Below are 15,348 nucleotides of genomic sequence, written 5' to 3'. Positions count from 1 at the left end.
ATATTAGCTAATGTCTTAGCTAGCTACAGTCTGTTGGCTAATGTTTAAACAAGTAACGTTAATATTAAGGAAAGTAAGGCTATTCTTTAACAGGTCTTAATAGGTTGCACACTCACGCTCTTATCAGCTCATGAAAGAGGTGTATGACAGATGAAACAAATGTTCTATCAAAACAACATAAGACTAAGCATATTTTGCTGTATTGACAGTTCACTACTGTCCCCTTTTATATTTGAAAATTTAATTAGCCTACTACTGTTACTTTCCTGTTCATTTGGCTTATTTTCCAGCTGACATAAACATGTACAAGTTGGATTGCAAACTGAACCTTCTCGACCTTTAGCTAAGACATTAGCAACAACCACACAAACTAAATATGCAAAGTACCTCCGGGCTGCATGCACAGCTGTACTGATACATCTAGTTAATTACGATGTAATCATAATATTTTAAATCACTACACTGATGCTCAAATGTTGTATTTAACTGTAAATAACTGAACACTATGATAGTTGTATATTTTAGTGCTTGTAATACAAATTACTTTAATGTCAGTGACAGCAACCTGAATTAAATTTCTTAAACTGTCTTAATATATATGCGGGTTTATAAATAAAAATATGAATCAAACAATAGTTTCTCCTTACAGCTCATGGTTGACTTATTACATTATATAAAAGTTTAAACAACAACAACGCACTTATATACATTTATTGATTCAAACAATGTAAATGCTTATAACTTCGGTACAATTATATGTGAATCAGGGTGAATTAATACAATGTGTGCAGTGCTATTACTTTTACATTTGTTTACACTCAGCAAAGTTCCAAAGACAGAGAGCCACTTTGATAGAAGAGAGTAGAGTAGAGTAGATGGACAGCAGGGCACCTGTAAGACAAAATGGAAACAAACATTAGACTGTTGTTTCAATATAAGAAATCCAATTAAGCAACTTCTACCCAAAGCTAAAGTGGCATTAAAGATGACTGCTTTTAATGTAATCTAATGAACAAAGTGTAAAATCATAATCACCACCAAATACCCCTATTAATACTGCATTTCCAGTTGTTGCTAGATTTATTTGAAACACACGAGTCATGAAATGTATCTACTCAGTGGGACTGTTTTAGAAGTCTCAGTGTTACACTACCACTTTATTAATTGTGTATAAAAACCCAAGTCCTTCTCAGGTTGGACAATTTATTTCCTTATTTATAATCAAAGTCTCAAAAAAAGATTCAGAATTTTTCAGTAAGTTAAAATGTCTTAAATGAATTTAAGTTGCTTAAGAAACTTGTTGTTGTGTGATAATACTGACTTTGTTGTCAACAAGGCAAAACTGCATCCTATCAATATCTTATTGCCTCTTAGGACTTGAGGATATGCAATAGTCTTTACAGCACAGTACATAAAATATAGCATCACCTGGTGGAAATCATGTTTGAATGGTATTTTTCTAAAGAAAATGAAAATGTCTAAGGATGCTAAACATTTATTCATAGTCAAGTTACGTGGTCTGTTGTCAATTTCAGTTACAATATTTCTACTTACCAGCCAAAGCGCAGGGCTGGATTGCTGTTCTCTTTGTCTAAGAGAGGAACCAATGTTAGTGTTGTCTGTGTCAGTGTGTGTGCAAACTGACAGTGGGTTCAAACCATAGACTGTATAGGTTCAAACTAGCAGGCCTACAAACAAATAAGTTAAATGGCAAAATTCTGCTCCAACATATAATAAATATAAGAACAAATATAAAAAATATATGCCTAAGATAAAGAATTTATACTGTAGTGCCTGCATTACACAAGTGAATCACTACTGTTAAATATTAGCATCATCATCATATGATTAAAGGTAATGTGTAAATCAAGGTTTAATTCAAGCTCACTCATAAGTAAAGACTGTTTGTGATAACGTTAGTTAAGTGTGTGTAACCTTTGGTTTATAACTTATAGGTAGCCCACATACACATTCAACAACAAACTAGCCAGACTGGTTAACTAGTGGTTCTTTTGTCAGTCAACTTGGCTGAAGTTACCGTTTGTGGCTATGCTAGCAATAGTATCGTGGCTAATATTAGCTAGCCAACAATAATGGCTTAACTTTGCTGCACAAATATTTCGCCCTTCAGTACATGTTTAAATTCTGTATGCGTTAGAAACCACTTTTAAAGTCAGACCAAACCTGTATTTCTACCGTTCAAAACGTTAACAGTTAGGAGAGGCTCACTGCTACTTACCAGAAAAGACTTGAGAACAAACTGAACCCGTCACCCTCGGGCTCCTCCATGTTGATTCCAGCATACTACAGATGGATAAAGTAATCAGATCGCGCTAGAAGCTTTTGCCCCCTGATTGGACAGTTTGACTTCCTCTGATTGGATGGTCAGTAAGAAACGTGTTGATTGGCTAGTCAGCACAGTTGTTAAAACAGAGCCAAAATTCGTGCTTTTAACTGTAGCTTGTAACTTTAGTGTCACATACAAAGATAGGACATTTGTATGTCCGTCTCTCAGACTGTGTGAAACCTCACTGTTGAAAATACTGCACATATTTGAATTACACATACACATACACATAATATTTCTACAGCTACAAAACTTTTTTACACATGTGCAAATTATATCTGTGTGCACAAAGCTTTTTCACACATGCACAAAATATTTCTACAGCTGCAGAACTTTTTACAAAGTCACACATTCAGATAGATACATGCATGGAAATTTTATTCACACAAAAGGTGATATACAACTGCAGGCTGTGAAATTCTTTGTGAATATAATTTTATAAGCTCAAAATATAAATGACCCTAATTTGCTTCCATGCCTCCCAGCAGCAGGATCAGCAACTTGGAGAGCGCAGGCGCTGAGTCCTGACAAGTGTGCTATTATAATGCATAAAGTTGTCGGTTTGCGGGTCAGATGGTGCGGATTGGCTTTCATAACAGGTCGAGTGAGTGCCTGTATTAAAAAACCCTGACCCTCCCATCACTACATTGTTATGTGTGTAAAAATGTGTGTGTAAACAAAGCCACCAAGATAACTTGCTAACAGCATAATCTAGCTTTGAGACCTAGTGATTCTTTATAGTAGTAGAAATGATTGGCAGATGAATATTGGAGAATGCATAGGGGCACTTTGACTACAGTTGTCCTTTCCACTTTACTCATTGATTTGATAACATTAAAGAAATTAATTTAACAGAAATTGCAATTGCATGCAAACATAAAGAGATCCTCAAATTTAAATAAACAATGAGTGGTTATTATTAAAGATGGCTCTGAATTAGTCATCAAATCAATTTCTGTACTTTTTAAAACCTTCAAATATGTGATCTGGGGCCAACCACTTCCTCTGGATGAAATTACAAAATGTACCCATAATTTTTCTCATGCTAATATAGCTAGATAAAAGTATCAAACCACCTGTTAAAAGGCACCAGAATGCAGGAAATTACATCTACTCTGTTCTGGGGGAGGCCCCTCCTTATATTGTCCCACCCCCATTTTCAATGCTTCCCATGGTCAGGAAACTAGAAAGGCGTTATACAAGTAGGCTACAGTCCATTTTCCATTTATGTTTGGTAGGTCTAAAGGCCTACAAATATACATTTTGAAATGGAATAACCTTTAAGTTGCATTATTCAGGAAGTGATGAAGCTGAAAAACATCCTTCTTTGTGAATCGTTAGGTTGTATATTTTCATTGACATGGCCATACTGTTGAATTATGCTGGCAGAATTAGTTTATGTAAAATTAAGTTTCAGTATATCAATTATCCACGTTATCTTTTCGTCTCAGAAAGTAATAAATTATTTCCGACAGTACCTGAAGGTTGCAGGTCTGGGTAGCACACGCAGTGCGCATCGTGATTTGAATGAACGGACCAATCAGTGGCTTCGCCGCACGGAAGCCGCCGGCTTTCCGTCACTCTTGCCGTCACTCTTGCCCAATCAGTGCGCGTCCCCGTTGTTTGACTGGCTTTTTGAATTAACTTAAACTCTAACAGGCTGACAGTCTCTGGACTACTATGAAGTAGTTAGCCGTCAACAAACGAAAGCAACCACATTTCGACAATTTGGACTATTTTCACGCTTAAAGGACAACATGCATTGATACCAGACTTGACATTTAACGAAGAGATGTTACAGATTTGTTGAAGAGGGATTCCCATCAATTCTTCACTGTATTGATGACATAACTTACTAGCTCGGTAGCTAGCTAAGTTAGCTAGAGAGCTGATTGAATTTAACGGGTTCAGCAGCCGATTTAGCTGTGCCAGGTCCCCTCTCTGTTCTTTTATCTAAGATAACGTACCAGTCACCGAAACAGTCGGTAAGTTTGTTTTGTTTTGAATGTATCTATAGTGCTACTGGAGACGCACCATATTAGCTAGTTAAGCACTTAACGTTAGCTCACATCTGGTGACGTTAAGCATATAACGTTAGAATTTGGTGCCGTGGTGAAAGCAGCTAACGTTAACTGGGCTAGCGTTAAAATAAACTTGGATGTATCCTTTAATTTAAGTCTTCTGTTGGCCTAATAATTTAAGGCATTTTGCCCATTATATATATTATATGAAAGAAAAGTAACGTTTACTGTTTTTTTATTTCTATAACCTCATTAGTGTATCGTGTGTTGCTTGTTTGACGTTTGTAACATGATACTTGTCCTCAGTTTTAGCCATAACCATAAATGTTCCTTTTTTTGTCACACTGAGATTTACTATAGCCTATTTACACAACTTATCTACATTGACAAGTACTTTTCATTAAGCCTAAACAACCAAACAAATTATAGGTTTCAGCATTAACTGAAACTATGCCTAGTTTTACCAGAGTTATTACAGTTCACTAATATGTTGCTTTCTCTCCAGTTGAACTGTCAGACTTAGTATTTGTTTGAAGTCATGCCAAGTTGTGTCTCTTGTCTTTAGTTTGACAGTTGTCACCCTTCTCCTTTTCCTCTTTGTTGCTATACTTTCTTTGCTGTGTTCTCCCTCTGTGTCTGCCTGTTCATTCCCTGTAACTTTTGATAGTTTGGACAGTTTGGTGCCTCCTTAAATTCCTGCCATGGCTGACAGCAGCATAGTGACTTTAGGGACAGCTCGGAGTCTGTTGGTGGATTCTTCTGTCTATGATTCGAGGACAGCCGAAAACACCAAGGACCATGTGTTTCTGGGCATGGCATGTGAAGACGGGGAAGGTCAGTCTGCAGGGGTCACCATTTTCCTTCTCTCCCTCCTTTCTCTAAATATTGCTACATACCCAAAACAAACTGCTTCTGGTGTTTAAAAAAGAAAAAGAGAATCAGTAAAAAAATAAATAAATCAAGATTTCCCTGTATGTGTACAAGCCACAAAGCTATTACTTTAACAGAAAGACAAACAGATCGATGTTACAGATTCCAAAATGCTGTGGAGAAACAGAGCAGTAAAACCTGAATAAAGTAATTGGCGCTGTAAACTAATCCTTGACTTTTACTGTACATTCATCAGTGATGTTGATACATTTTCAATGTAGTGAGTCCCCGGGACCCACAGGTGGTCATTTGAGTGGGTCCCAGGGAAATTGAGTGGGTCCCCAATAATTTTTGTTTTATTTTTATTTCTTTAGCAAATTATAGTACTAAACTTGAAATAATTGCTTTAAAAAAAAAATTATTATATTACTATTAATAAATTCAGAACAGGATTAAAATTTAATATTTTAAATATAACAATGTTATTTCTAGAGCAGCAACAGTAATGTTTGCAACACCAAAGTCACTATATAAACTCAATAATATCTCAATGGAAACAAATCTAAAATGTCAGTAAAATAAATCACATTCCTGACATCAAAATAGTACAGCAAACTCCCTTTAAGAAATATGACATATTAACAATTCCTTATGTATCCACAAAAACACATAACTCTAGACACACAAGATAAAAGGCGTCATATGTCTATAGTCTTCATAAAGATAAACTGTACTTACATACTTTCCGTACTTCACATTTTGGATTTTGTCACCTCAATCTGCTACCAGCCTCCGTTGTTTTGCTGCGCCATTTTAGTGGTAGAAGACCGTGGGAATGAGAGGCAAACGTTTCAAAAATAAAGATTTCTCACTAAAATCCGTGCTGGTTGGTTGATCAGATACACGCCAAATTAAACACAGACTTATAATACTGTTAATACCGTCTATCGTGTGTGTGATCAGACGGTATTTGAGGAGTTTTTTCAGTCGTTACCAAAGTAACTACCCGGTTTGCTGCTTCCCGTTTTGTGCTGGAGAAATACATAACATGTGTAGATGGTAGGAAACAGGTTTTTTGACAGTGAGTTTTCTTTTGTTTATTTCTATGATTTCAACACAAATTTGATGTTCACAATGTAGCATTATCAGAGAAAAAATACAGTGCATCCCTGTGTCAAGAGATGCAGGATGCGTACCTAGCAACATCACTGCATTAGTCATTTTCTAGGCATTCACTGCTCCCTCCAAGGAGGACTATAAACAATACTGTGAAAACTGTACACCTGGTAACTGCTAATGATTACACTAAAGAAACTAGAATTTGTGAGAGATTACAAAATTGATGTTTGATAAGTAAAGTACACCCATTTCACCAGGGTTTAACTTTGCCTCTGAAAATATTTTATCAGTATGAACCTTAATTTCACATAACTATAATATTTGGGGATGATTGCTATGAAGTTTTCTCCTTATGGTATGATAAACCGCTGGTTAAGCTGGGTTTACACTTGATGCAAGGGGGCTGGTCACATACTTATATAACTAGAGTTAACTCCAGGTAATTTCGCTTTGTTAGGCAGTTGTCTCATATTCAGTAATGACCAGAAATGGCCAAAAAGACACAATCTATGCGCTATCTTTGTACATATCAAAATTATAGAGATCGGTCATTCTGTCTGTTACAATCCATCTTTGGCAGCCTGTACAGGTACTGCCTTGTGATGTACATTTACCACATAACAGCCAACAGTTTCATTTTGTAATTTGGTTTACTAACAGCATTAAGGTCGCACAAGAAAGTGCACAGTAAAATTAATCTGCGCATCCATGCAATACTATTTGGTTTTAGAAGCTTGGTGACATAGTAAAGTACTCGCAGAACTAGCTGGTGAACTGCTCTAACTGGCGAGCCAACTGCTAACACGTTAGACGGTTAGAGACTCCTGTCTCTGTCTGCAAACCATTCCTCTATTGTGTTGTAGTTTTACTATTTATTTATTGTTAGTTTTAAGCTGCGATCACTTCCACTGTTGACTCTCCAGCTCTGTTTCCTCAAAGTTGTTGCTGTTGGTCAGTGGCACAAATTTGCGCTCACCAAATTTGAACTTGACGCACAAAATTTGCATGGATTTACTCCACCCCTGCAAGTGAATCCGCCAGTCGTTGTGGTTACATTGGAATGAATGGATTTTGCTGTGAAATTTCTCTGTTGTAAATGCTGGTGTGACCTGTCCTTTTAACGTTAATTGAGTGGAGCTCTAATTATGAAAGCCTGCAAACATCAATGATTTTTCACTTGATTTTTATAGGGGACAGTTGGCTGCAGGCAGGTCTGGGGCTCTTGATCAAACCCTGCTAATAAACTTGCAACTGAATTAATTTTAGGGGTATTTTATATTTTAGCTTCCCTCTCAAAATGCTTACTATATTGAGTCTAAAATGGTTTGCTGTGTCTGTTCTCAGTATGAAATAATGAAAATTTATTTGTAAAGCTTAAAGGTGTTTTAATAGGCTGGTAGCATTTGCTAATATGCTGTTTCCAAATACAATGAGGACCCATATCCTCCTTTTTTATGTGGGAATTGAAATGAGCTCTTATGTTCCACTAATAGGAACATATGTTGGCTTCACATGTTACTTGTATATTAATCCTCCTCTACCCAATTTCTATGCAACCTTCTTAATCAGTGATATATGTGTATTGTCTGGCTGTAACCCCTGGCTGTCAGTCAAAATGAGGAAATACTTACATTACCTCCCAGAGATGACCAACTCCTGTCTCTGTCCCAATACTTGTGTACTACTTACTACTTGTGGTACTTGTGTGTGTGTGTGTGTGTGTGTCTCAATCCTCTTTCCATTTTCATCCTTGTTCACTCTTGTCTTTATTTTTGCTCTCCATCTCTCTTAGATATGCTGCCAAAAGTGGAGACAAGGGTTGTTCTGGTGGGAGAAGCGGGCAGAAATGGAGCGCTGGTCAAAGCACTGCAGGTACATCATTCCTCTATTAATCCTGAAGGCCCTCTGTGGTCCACTGGCTTCTATTAAGGTGGCAGGCCTCTACAGTCTGAGCTGGTCAACTTCACTGCTGTTCTCGGTTTGATAAGTAGGACATTGAACCTCAGTTTTGAAGGACAATACTGATGCTTCTGGAACTATTAATAGATGATAACTTTTTGCCAGTATTCATTCAAGTCTGTTGACAAGAGTCCCAAAGCAGGCTGTATAACTAGGTACACACTTCACTGATACCAATTTTTCACAGTTACAGTTAAATGTGGGAAAGGCAGGAATTTTCCCCAAATAATGGATCTGAGAAGCTATTGTGTTGTGTTTGGTTCAACATCTTCATCTGTTTATAATGTTGTATGCATGCAGAGAGGCATACCTCTAGAAGTGGCTCTGTTAATAGCCATTAGACTTAAATTTCTGCACTTGAAGACTTGTTTAGTCTAGAAACAGAGCTTTATTTCTTAATTTAATAACATTGTCAAGATGCGTGTTAGAGTGAGTTTATTTAAGGGAAAAGTGCACACACTTTACTCAAGTGTCTCTCTCTCTCTCACACTCCCACGCGCGCATGCACACACAACTACACACACACACACACACACACACCCCTGCCGTCTGTGAAGATAAGACATGCTAATACAGGGGACTGGGTGTAAAATTTGACAGCCTGCAGAGCCTTCACAACCTACAGTATTAAAGTGTAGCTTCTGCATAGAAATGAGTAACTTGTGATTTTTGTTAACAGCTTCTGGCTGTGGCTGGTGTTTTATATCAGCCTAACAGAGATTATCAGTTCACTTCGCAACTCCACTAAGTTTAGAGGGCTTTTAGAGGGTTTGTGTGTGCTTAACAAGGGAGAGGCAAAAGAAAATTATCTCATCCAGTTTTCTTTAATATTTGACAGGAAGGGACTCCGATGAATAAGGAGATTAATTAATCTAATTATGGGCAGGACACCAAATACAATACTATGACAATAGAAATCTGATCTATGTCTTGGTTGGCATCTATTATCTAGTCATGGGAGAATGTTAATTTCATCTCTGTACTCCAGAAGAAACATAATCTGGCATTTGACACAACAATCTAGTCACAAGGCCCACTAGTAGCTGTTTTAGAGCTTTCAATCGAATCACACAGTCTTCATCACTAGATGAAGTTGGCCAGTTGTCATAAAATTATAGATGTTAAAATTTCCATTTTTCTGAGCACTTAAAAGACTTATTGTCCATGCTGGTTTAAAGGGGACATATTATGCACATTTCCAGGTTAATATTTTTATTTTGAGGGTCTACAAGAAAATATATACGTGCTTTAATGTTCAAGAAACACATTATTTATCTCATATTGTCCATTGCTGCAGCACCTCTATTCACCCTCTGTCTGAAACAGTCCATTTTAGCTCCTGTCTCTTTAAGGCCCCCCTTCCCAAAGGCCCGGTCTGCTCTGATTGGTCATCTCTCACAGGCTTGAGCAGGCACTGCCCACTATGGATGTGTTTAGAGAGCTGGGTACAGCATTGCCATTCACTGTTTTGGCTTATGCGCTCTGCGAGCAATTTGCATTCTTTGAGTCCGGTATTCAATTCTGCTAATAGGTCCATGCTGCCCACCAACACAGGGAGCAGTGATATGGGTCTTCCGCATCAGCTCCACTGGCTCCTCTGCAGCCAGGAAAATACTGTAACCGAGTTAAGATGCACTTCTCCCGTGAATATTGCTACAATAACCACTTCTAAACCCTAAAACTTAACAAGTGCACGTGTTCAAGTGGGAATCTGATCCAAAATCTGGGAGAAAAGGCAACCAAGATTAGATGTTTCCCTGACATTTCCAGTGTCCGTAATTAACTTTTTGACCCACCGCCTAAGCATATTTTCTTACCGGCCAAAATTATAAATTTCATTTTGTGTCATATATACGTTTGTTTCACTACATTTCATTGAGACAATAAGGTATTATGTATATTAAATACAAACTTAAATAAGAGGCCAGAGCAAAATTATTTTAATATATTGATCAAAGGTTAATCTATTCAAGCCTGAATGCAACTCAAAATTCTACTGAAGTATTTGCTATTAAATGTATTTAAGGCTCAAACATAAAAGTAATGGGTCAAACACAGGAGCCCGGGGTTCATTTTATGTGTGAATAGTCAACGTTAATTGTTTTAAGGAAGTAGTTATTCTAACCCAAACCATGATCTTTTCCTAACCTAACCAAGTAGTTTTGGTGCCTAAACCTAATCAAACTGCGACCGTCACTTGAAATGTTTCTCAGCAAGCTTTATTTTTAAAGGAACTGGCTGTTGCATATTTATTTTTGCTAACTTGAATGAGAAAGAGTTCAAAACGTGACAATGCCACGGTGGACTAGCGTGTGAATTACACGCTTTGGTGTGATATCGGGTTGCAGCATCAGACCGGCAAGTGATAGTTTAGCAGACTATCTGATGTCCCGTACGGTAAACAGGGCCGCGAAACTAGGAGTGCTTGAAGGTCAGTTTCGCGGCACTGTTTGGACTCGCGTAAAAACACATATGGTAGTCAGGGTTCAACAATAAGGATTGCCTGATTGCCCCGGGCAAGTAAAATGGCATGTTGGGCAAGTAAATCTAGCAATTCACTTGCACAAGTTTTCTGGAGCTAATGATGGAAGTAGCTAAGAAGTGAGCCATCTCACTTCCTTCTCATCTCTGAGAGTTGCACAGGCACAGTACTGATCGGGCACTTGCGAGTAGGTATGGGTTTCGAAACCCCGCATTAAACGGGCCCCAGGGTTAAATCATTAAAGACCATAGAATTATCACGCTTACTGCAGCCTTTTCTACTCTCTGTGACGGGCTGAGCTTCTCCACACCCACGCACGGAGCGCAGTCAGCAGAGAACAGATCAGAGAGGCCGCGGTGGAGATTACTCGAGTTAACAACTACGCTCGTTACTGTAAGTGCAATAAAACCTCCGCGAGCAAAAAACCATTACTTTTATCAATACATCTGTTCAACAAGCATAAACATGTCATGTAGAAAGCAATATTTTAATCTGCTCTGTCTGCAGTCTGTCATATGTTTTTATACAAGCACAGCAAGCTAATAGCAAATTGTTACAAACTAAAATGAAAGCTGTCTGTATGTAGTCTAACTGTTTATCATGAATGTTATATATTTATATATAGCGACTTTGCTGTTGTAAACATTACTGTTGCTGCTTTAGAAACATTTAGTTATATTTAAAATATTCAATTCTAATCCTGTTCTTAATTTATTCTTTTTTTAAATAATTAAACAATTATTAAGTAATGGAAAAATAACAGAGTATCGATAACCAAACCGATAAGAGTATGTAAAGTTTATGATAATTTATCACTCACTCACAGTTAACGAGTCCATCTCTGGGAAGAAGGAGGGGGGATTATTCTCGATATGCAAGATTGTTTGTTGCTTTGCATCTATGACACACTGTGTCCTTGTTATGATTCATTTACTTTATTTATTAAGATTAAACATGACAATTAACTTTAATTTTGTTATTTGATAGCCGCTAATAAATAATTTATTCTTTTTTTTTTTTTAAACAATTTGTATAGGAGCAAGTAAAAATTGACTTTAGGCAAGTAGATTTCTGACCCACTTGCCCGACCAACCTTAACATTAAACCCTGCCTGGTTGTTTAATTGGCTTCAAATGAGGCATAACATTCATGCAGTTTCTTTTGACTGTCCCTCAATGTTGCAACATTGAGTACAATAGATGCAATTTCAACAGTAAAGCAACATAAAAATGACTTAAAGCTTCCAAGTCGGTATTGATCCATCCTTGAGCTTCAGTTTTGAAGCAAAGCCTGCTTTGTAACTTGAAGCAGTCAAAGCTAAAGCAGTCTGAAATAAAATGGTTAACTTAGTGCACACACATATAAGATGCAGTTGTTTGCCTCTTAGTTTTTTCCAGTTGTTGTGGAGACATTTTTCATCAAAAATAAAGTTAGTCCACTGGGTCTTCACTTCCACGGATGGTGGGAGTAGATGACTTTTGTGTTGGTTTTTGCAGCCAACATCAGAGAAATTGGCATGCTTTTGTCGTAACTTTACCGTCGACATCTTTGCAGGAGGATTTTCCAGTTCTCTTGTTTCTCCATCATTTCTGACTCTGGCAGTGGCCATGGTGTCTCAAAAAGTGCAGCTGCAGGCTACCAGTAAACTATGCTGTGTTGTCTTTGAAGTGTATTTTTTTTTTTCCCTTCAGACGTGCACAAGTAGGGGTGGAGAGGAAAAAAAACAATACTGGGAGAATTGCCGGCCCTGTTTTTGATTTCGAAGGTTGAATTCGAAAGCTCAGTATTGAAATTGTGACACCCCTAATATGCAGAGTGAGCTGGCAAGTTGCTGTAGATGTAGATCTCCATACAGATAGCCATGATTGATTCGTGTTTTGGTGAATATGCTTAGTTCGTGGTCCTGAATCAACACTCTGGCCCCAAATAATTGGAACTACCTGTTCATCTGTAGCAGCCTAATTGACAGTCTGGGTCCAGCTTAATGTGCTGTACAGAAAAAGCCTATTGGACCACTAAAGTCTGCCTAACTAGATTTGGGCCAGCAGTGTTGCTGAGTCTGGTCCGCAAAACAATCCTTGGTGAAATGCAAAGACCAGAGATAAATCCTGGGAGTGTACTGTTGTATGAGATTGAAAAACACACATTATATCCACTGTTGTCCAATGATGCATTCCTTCTACCACAGCAACATCAGAAACACTTTCTACCAGACATTGCAGCCTCTACTTTGTGGGCCTGCTCCGGTGCTAATAAGTGTGCTGAACCTGGAGCAAGGCCTGGAGCAGTGGCCTGTTTATGGACTTATGTAACAAGTGGATGTCATCTTGTGTGGAAATAAAGAGCAAAATACAAGCAAACCGTTGAGAGCAGTGTGGCAGCTGAGTTTTTTTATTTACTGGGCTGATTTCTTGAGGGCCCTCACCTGTTTAACATGCATGTCCATCAACATAACACATAAGGCCCCCATGAAAAAATCACATATACATAAGTATTCACAGCCTTTGCTCAATGCTTTTGTTGAAGCACCATCAGGTTGGATGGGGAGCGTTGGTGCACAGCCATTTTCAGAACTCTCCAGAGATGTTCAATCAGTCTGGGCTCTGGCTGGGCCACTCAAGGACATTCACAGAGTTGTCCCGAAGCCACTCCTTATCTTGGCGGTGTGCTTAGGGTCGTTATCCTGTTGGAAGATGAACCTTCGACCCAGTCTGAGGTCCAGAGCGCTCTGGAGCAGGTTTTCATCAAGGATGTCTCTGTACATTGATGCATTCATCTTTCCCTCGATCCTGACTAGTCTCCGAGTTCCTGCCGCTGTAAAACATCCCCACAGCATGATGCAATCACCACCATGCCTCACTGTAGGGATGGTACATTGTTTACTGAGGGAGTGGCTTCTGTCTGGCCACTCTACCATACAGGCCTGATTGGTGGAGTGCTGCAGAGATTGTTGTTCTTCTGGAAGGTTCTCCTCTCTCCAAAGTGAAACGCTGGAGCTCTGTCAGAGTGACGTTCGGGTTCTTGGTCACCTCCCTGATTAAGGCCCTTCTCCCCCAGTTGCTCAGTTTGGCCAGGCGGCCAGCTCTAGGAAGAGTCCTGGTGGTTCCAAACTATGTACATTTACGGATGATGGAGGCCACTGTACTTAATGGGACCTTCAATGCTGCAGAAATTTTTCTGTACCCATCCCCATTTCTGTGCCTCGATACAATCCTGTTTCGGAGGTCTACAGACAATTTCTTGGACTTAATGGTTTGGTTTGTGCTCTGACATGCACTGTTAACTGTGGGACCTTTAATATAGACAGGTGCGTACCTTTCCAAATCATGTCCAATCAACTGAATTTACCACAGGTGGACTCCAATCAAGTTGTAGAAACATCTCAAGTATGGTCAGCGGAAACAGGATGCACCTGAGCTCAGTTTTGAGTGTCATGGCAAAGGCTGTGAATATTTATGTACATGGGATTTTTTAATTTTTATTTTTAATACATTTGCAAAGATTTCAAGCAAACTTCTTTCACGTTGTCATTATGGGGTATTGTTTTTAGAATATTGAGAAAAATAATGAATTTAATCCATTTTGGAATAAGGCTGTAACAAAACAAAATGTAGTCAAGCGCTGTTCCGGATGCACTGTAGATCCAGACTCTGCAGCTCCGGAGGCAGAAATACCTGCTGAAAGCGACAGAAGAGAGAGGAGAAAGCACAAAACTATGGGAGAGAGAAGATGTCAAATTAGTAACATGCATTAAGAATGCATACAGAGGTAGAGGAGGAGAGAGGAGCTCAGTACATCAAGGGTAGTCTATGCCTACAGCACCATAACTAAGGGATGGTTCAGGACTCACCTGAGCCAGCCCTAACTATAAGTTTTATCAAAGAGGAAAGACTTAAGCCTACTCTTAAATGTGGAGATGATGTCTGCCTCCCGAATCCAAACTGGGATCTGATTCCACAGGAGAGGAGCTTGATAGCTGAAGGCTCTGGCTCCCATTCTATTTTTGGAGACTCTAGGAACCACAACTAACCCTGCATTCTGGGAGCGCAGTGTTCTAGTCAGGCAATAGGATACTATGAGCTCTTTAAGATATGATGGTGCCTAACCATTAAGAGCTTTGTATGTGAGGAGAAGGATTTTAAATTCTATTCTGGATTTTACAGGGAGCCAGTGCTGAGAATCTAATATTGGAGAAATATGGTCTCTTTTTTTCCTAGTTCTTGTCAGTACACGTGCCGCAGCATTCTGGATCAACTGGAGAGTCTTAAGGGACTTATTTGGTCAGCCTGATAATAAGGAATTGCAATAATCCAGCCTAGAAGTAACAAATGCATGGACTAGTTTTTCTGCATCATTTTGACACAGGATGTGCCTGATTTTTGTAATGCGTAGGTGAAAGAAGGCGGTCCTTGAAGTTTGTTTCATGTGGGAGTTACAGGATAAATCCTGATCAAAGATAACTCCGAGGTTCCTTAAGGTGGTGCTGGAGGCCAGGCCAATGCCATCTAGAGTAACTATATCTTTAGATAACGTGTCTCTGAGGTGTTTGG

At 38.7% G+C, this 15,348-nt stretch overlaps 1 protein-coding gene and 1 long non-coding RNA gene across 10 annotated transcripts in view; one reads left to right on the top strand and one right to left on the bottom strand.

Annotated features, from left to right (window-relative positions):
• Positions 1-697: 697 nt before the first annotated feature.
• Positions 698-2,414, bottom strand: LOC122877722. The gene is made up of 3 exons (XR_006378313.1): positions 2,240-2,414; positions 1,555-1,591; positions 698-891 (listed from the first exon to the last, which is right to left on the bottom strand). It is a non-coding gene; the product is annotated as an uncharacterized LOC122877722 (long non-coding RNA).
• Positions 2,415-3,884: 1,470 nt separating this feature from the next.
• The window catches only part of ect2 (epithelial cell transforming 2), a 74,610-nt gene continuing 63,146 nt past the window's right edge, over positions 3,885-15,348 (top strand). For 2 of the 9 annotated variants that reach the window (XM_044199622.1, XM_044199621.1), the window contains exons 1-3: positions 3,890-4,332; positions 5,036-5,202; positions 8,150-8,229. In XM_044199622.1, coding sequence (XP_044055557.1) covers positions 5,070-5,202; positions 8,150-8,229 — 213 coding nt within the window. In that variant the 5' untranslated portion in view covers positions 3,890-4,332; positions 5,036-5,069. Of the gene's footprint in view, positions 4,333-5,035; positions 5,203-8,149; positions 8,230-15,348 lie in introns of all 9 variants that reach the window. The other 7 variants (XM_044199624.1, XM_044199623.1, XM_044199626.1 and 4 more) reach the window with 7 other exon arrangements.

This window comes from Siniperca chuatsi, linkage group LG6 (genome assembly GCF_020085105.1).
Source record: "Siniperca chuatsi isolate FFG_IHB_CAS linkage group LG6, ASM2008510v1, whole genome shotgun sequence".
NCBI classification, from domain to species: Eukaryota; Metazoa; Chordata; class Actinopteri; order Centrarchiformes; family Sinipercidae; genus Siniperca; species Siniperca chuatsi.
Note: the sequence above shows the minus strand (reverse complement) of the source record. Positions and strands in the feature narration are given on the sequence as shown.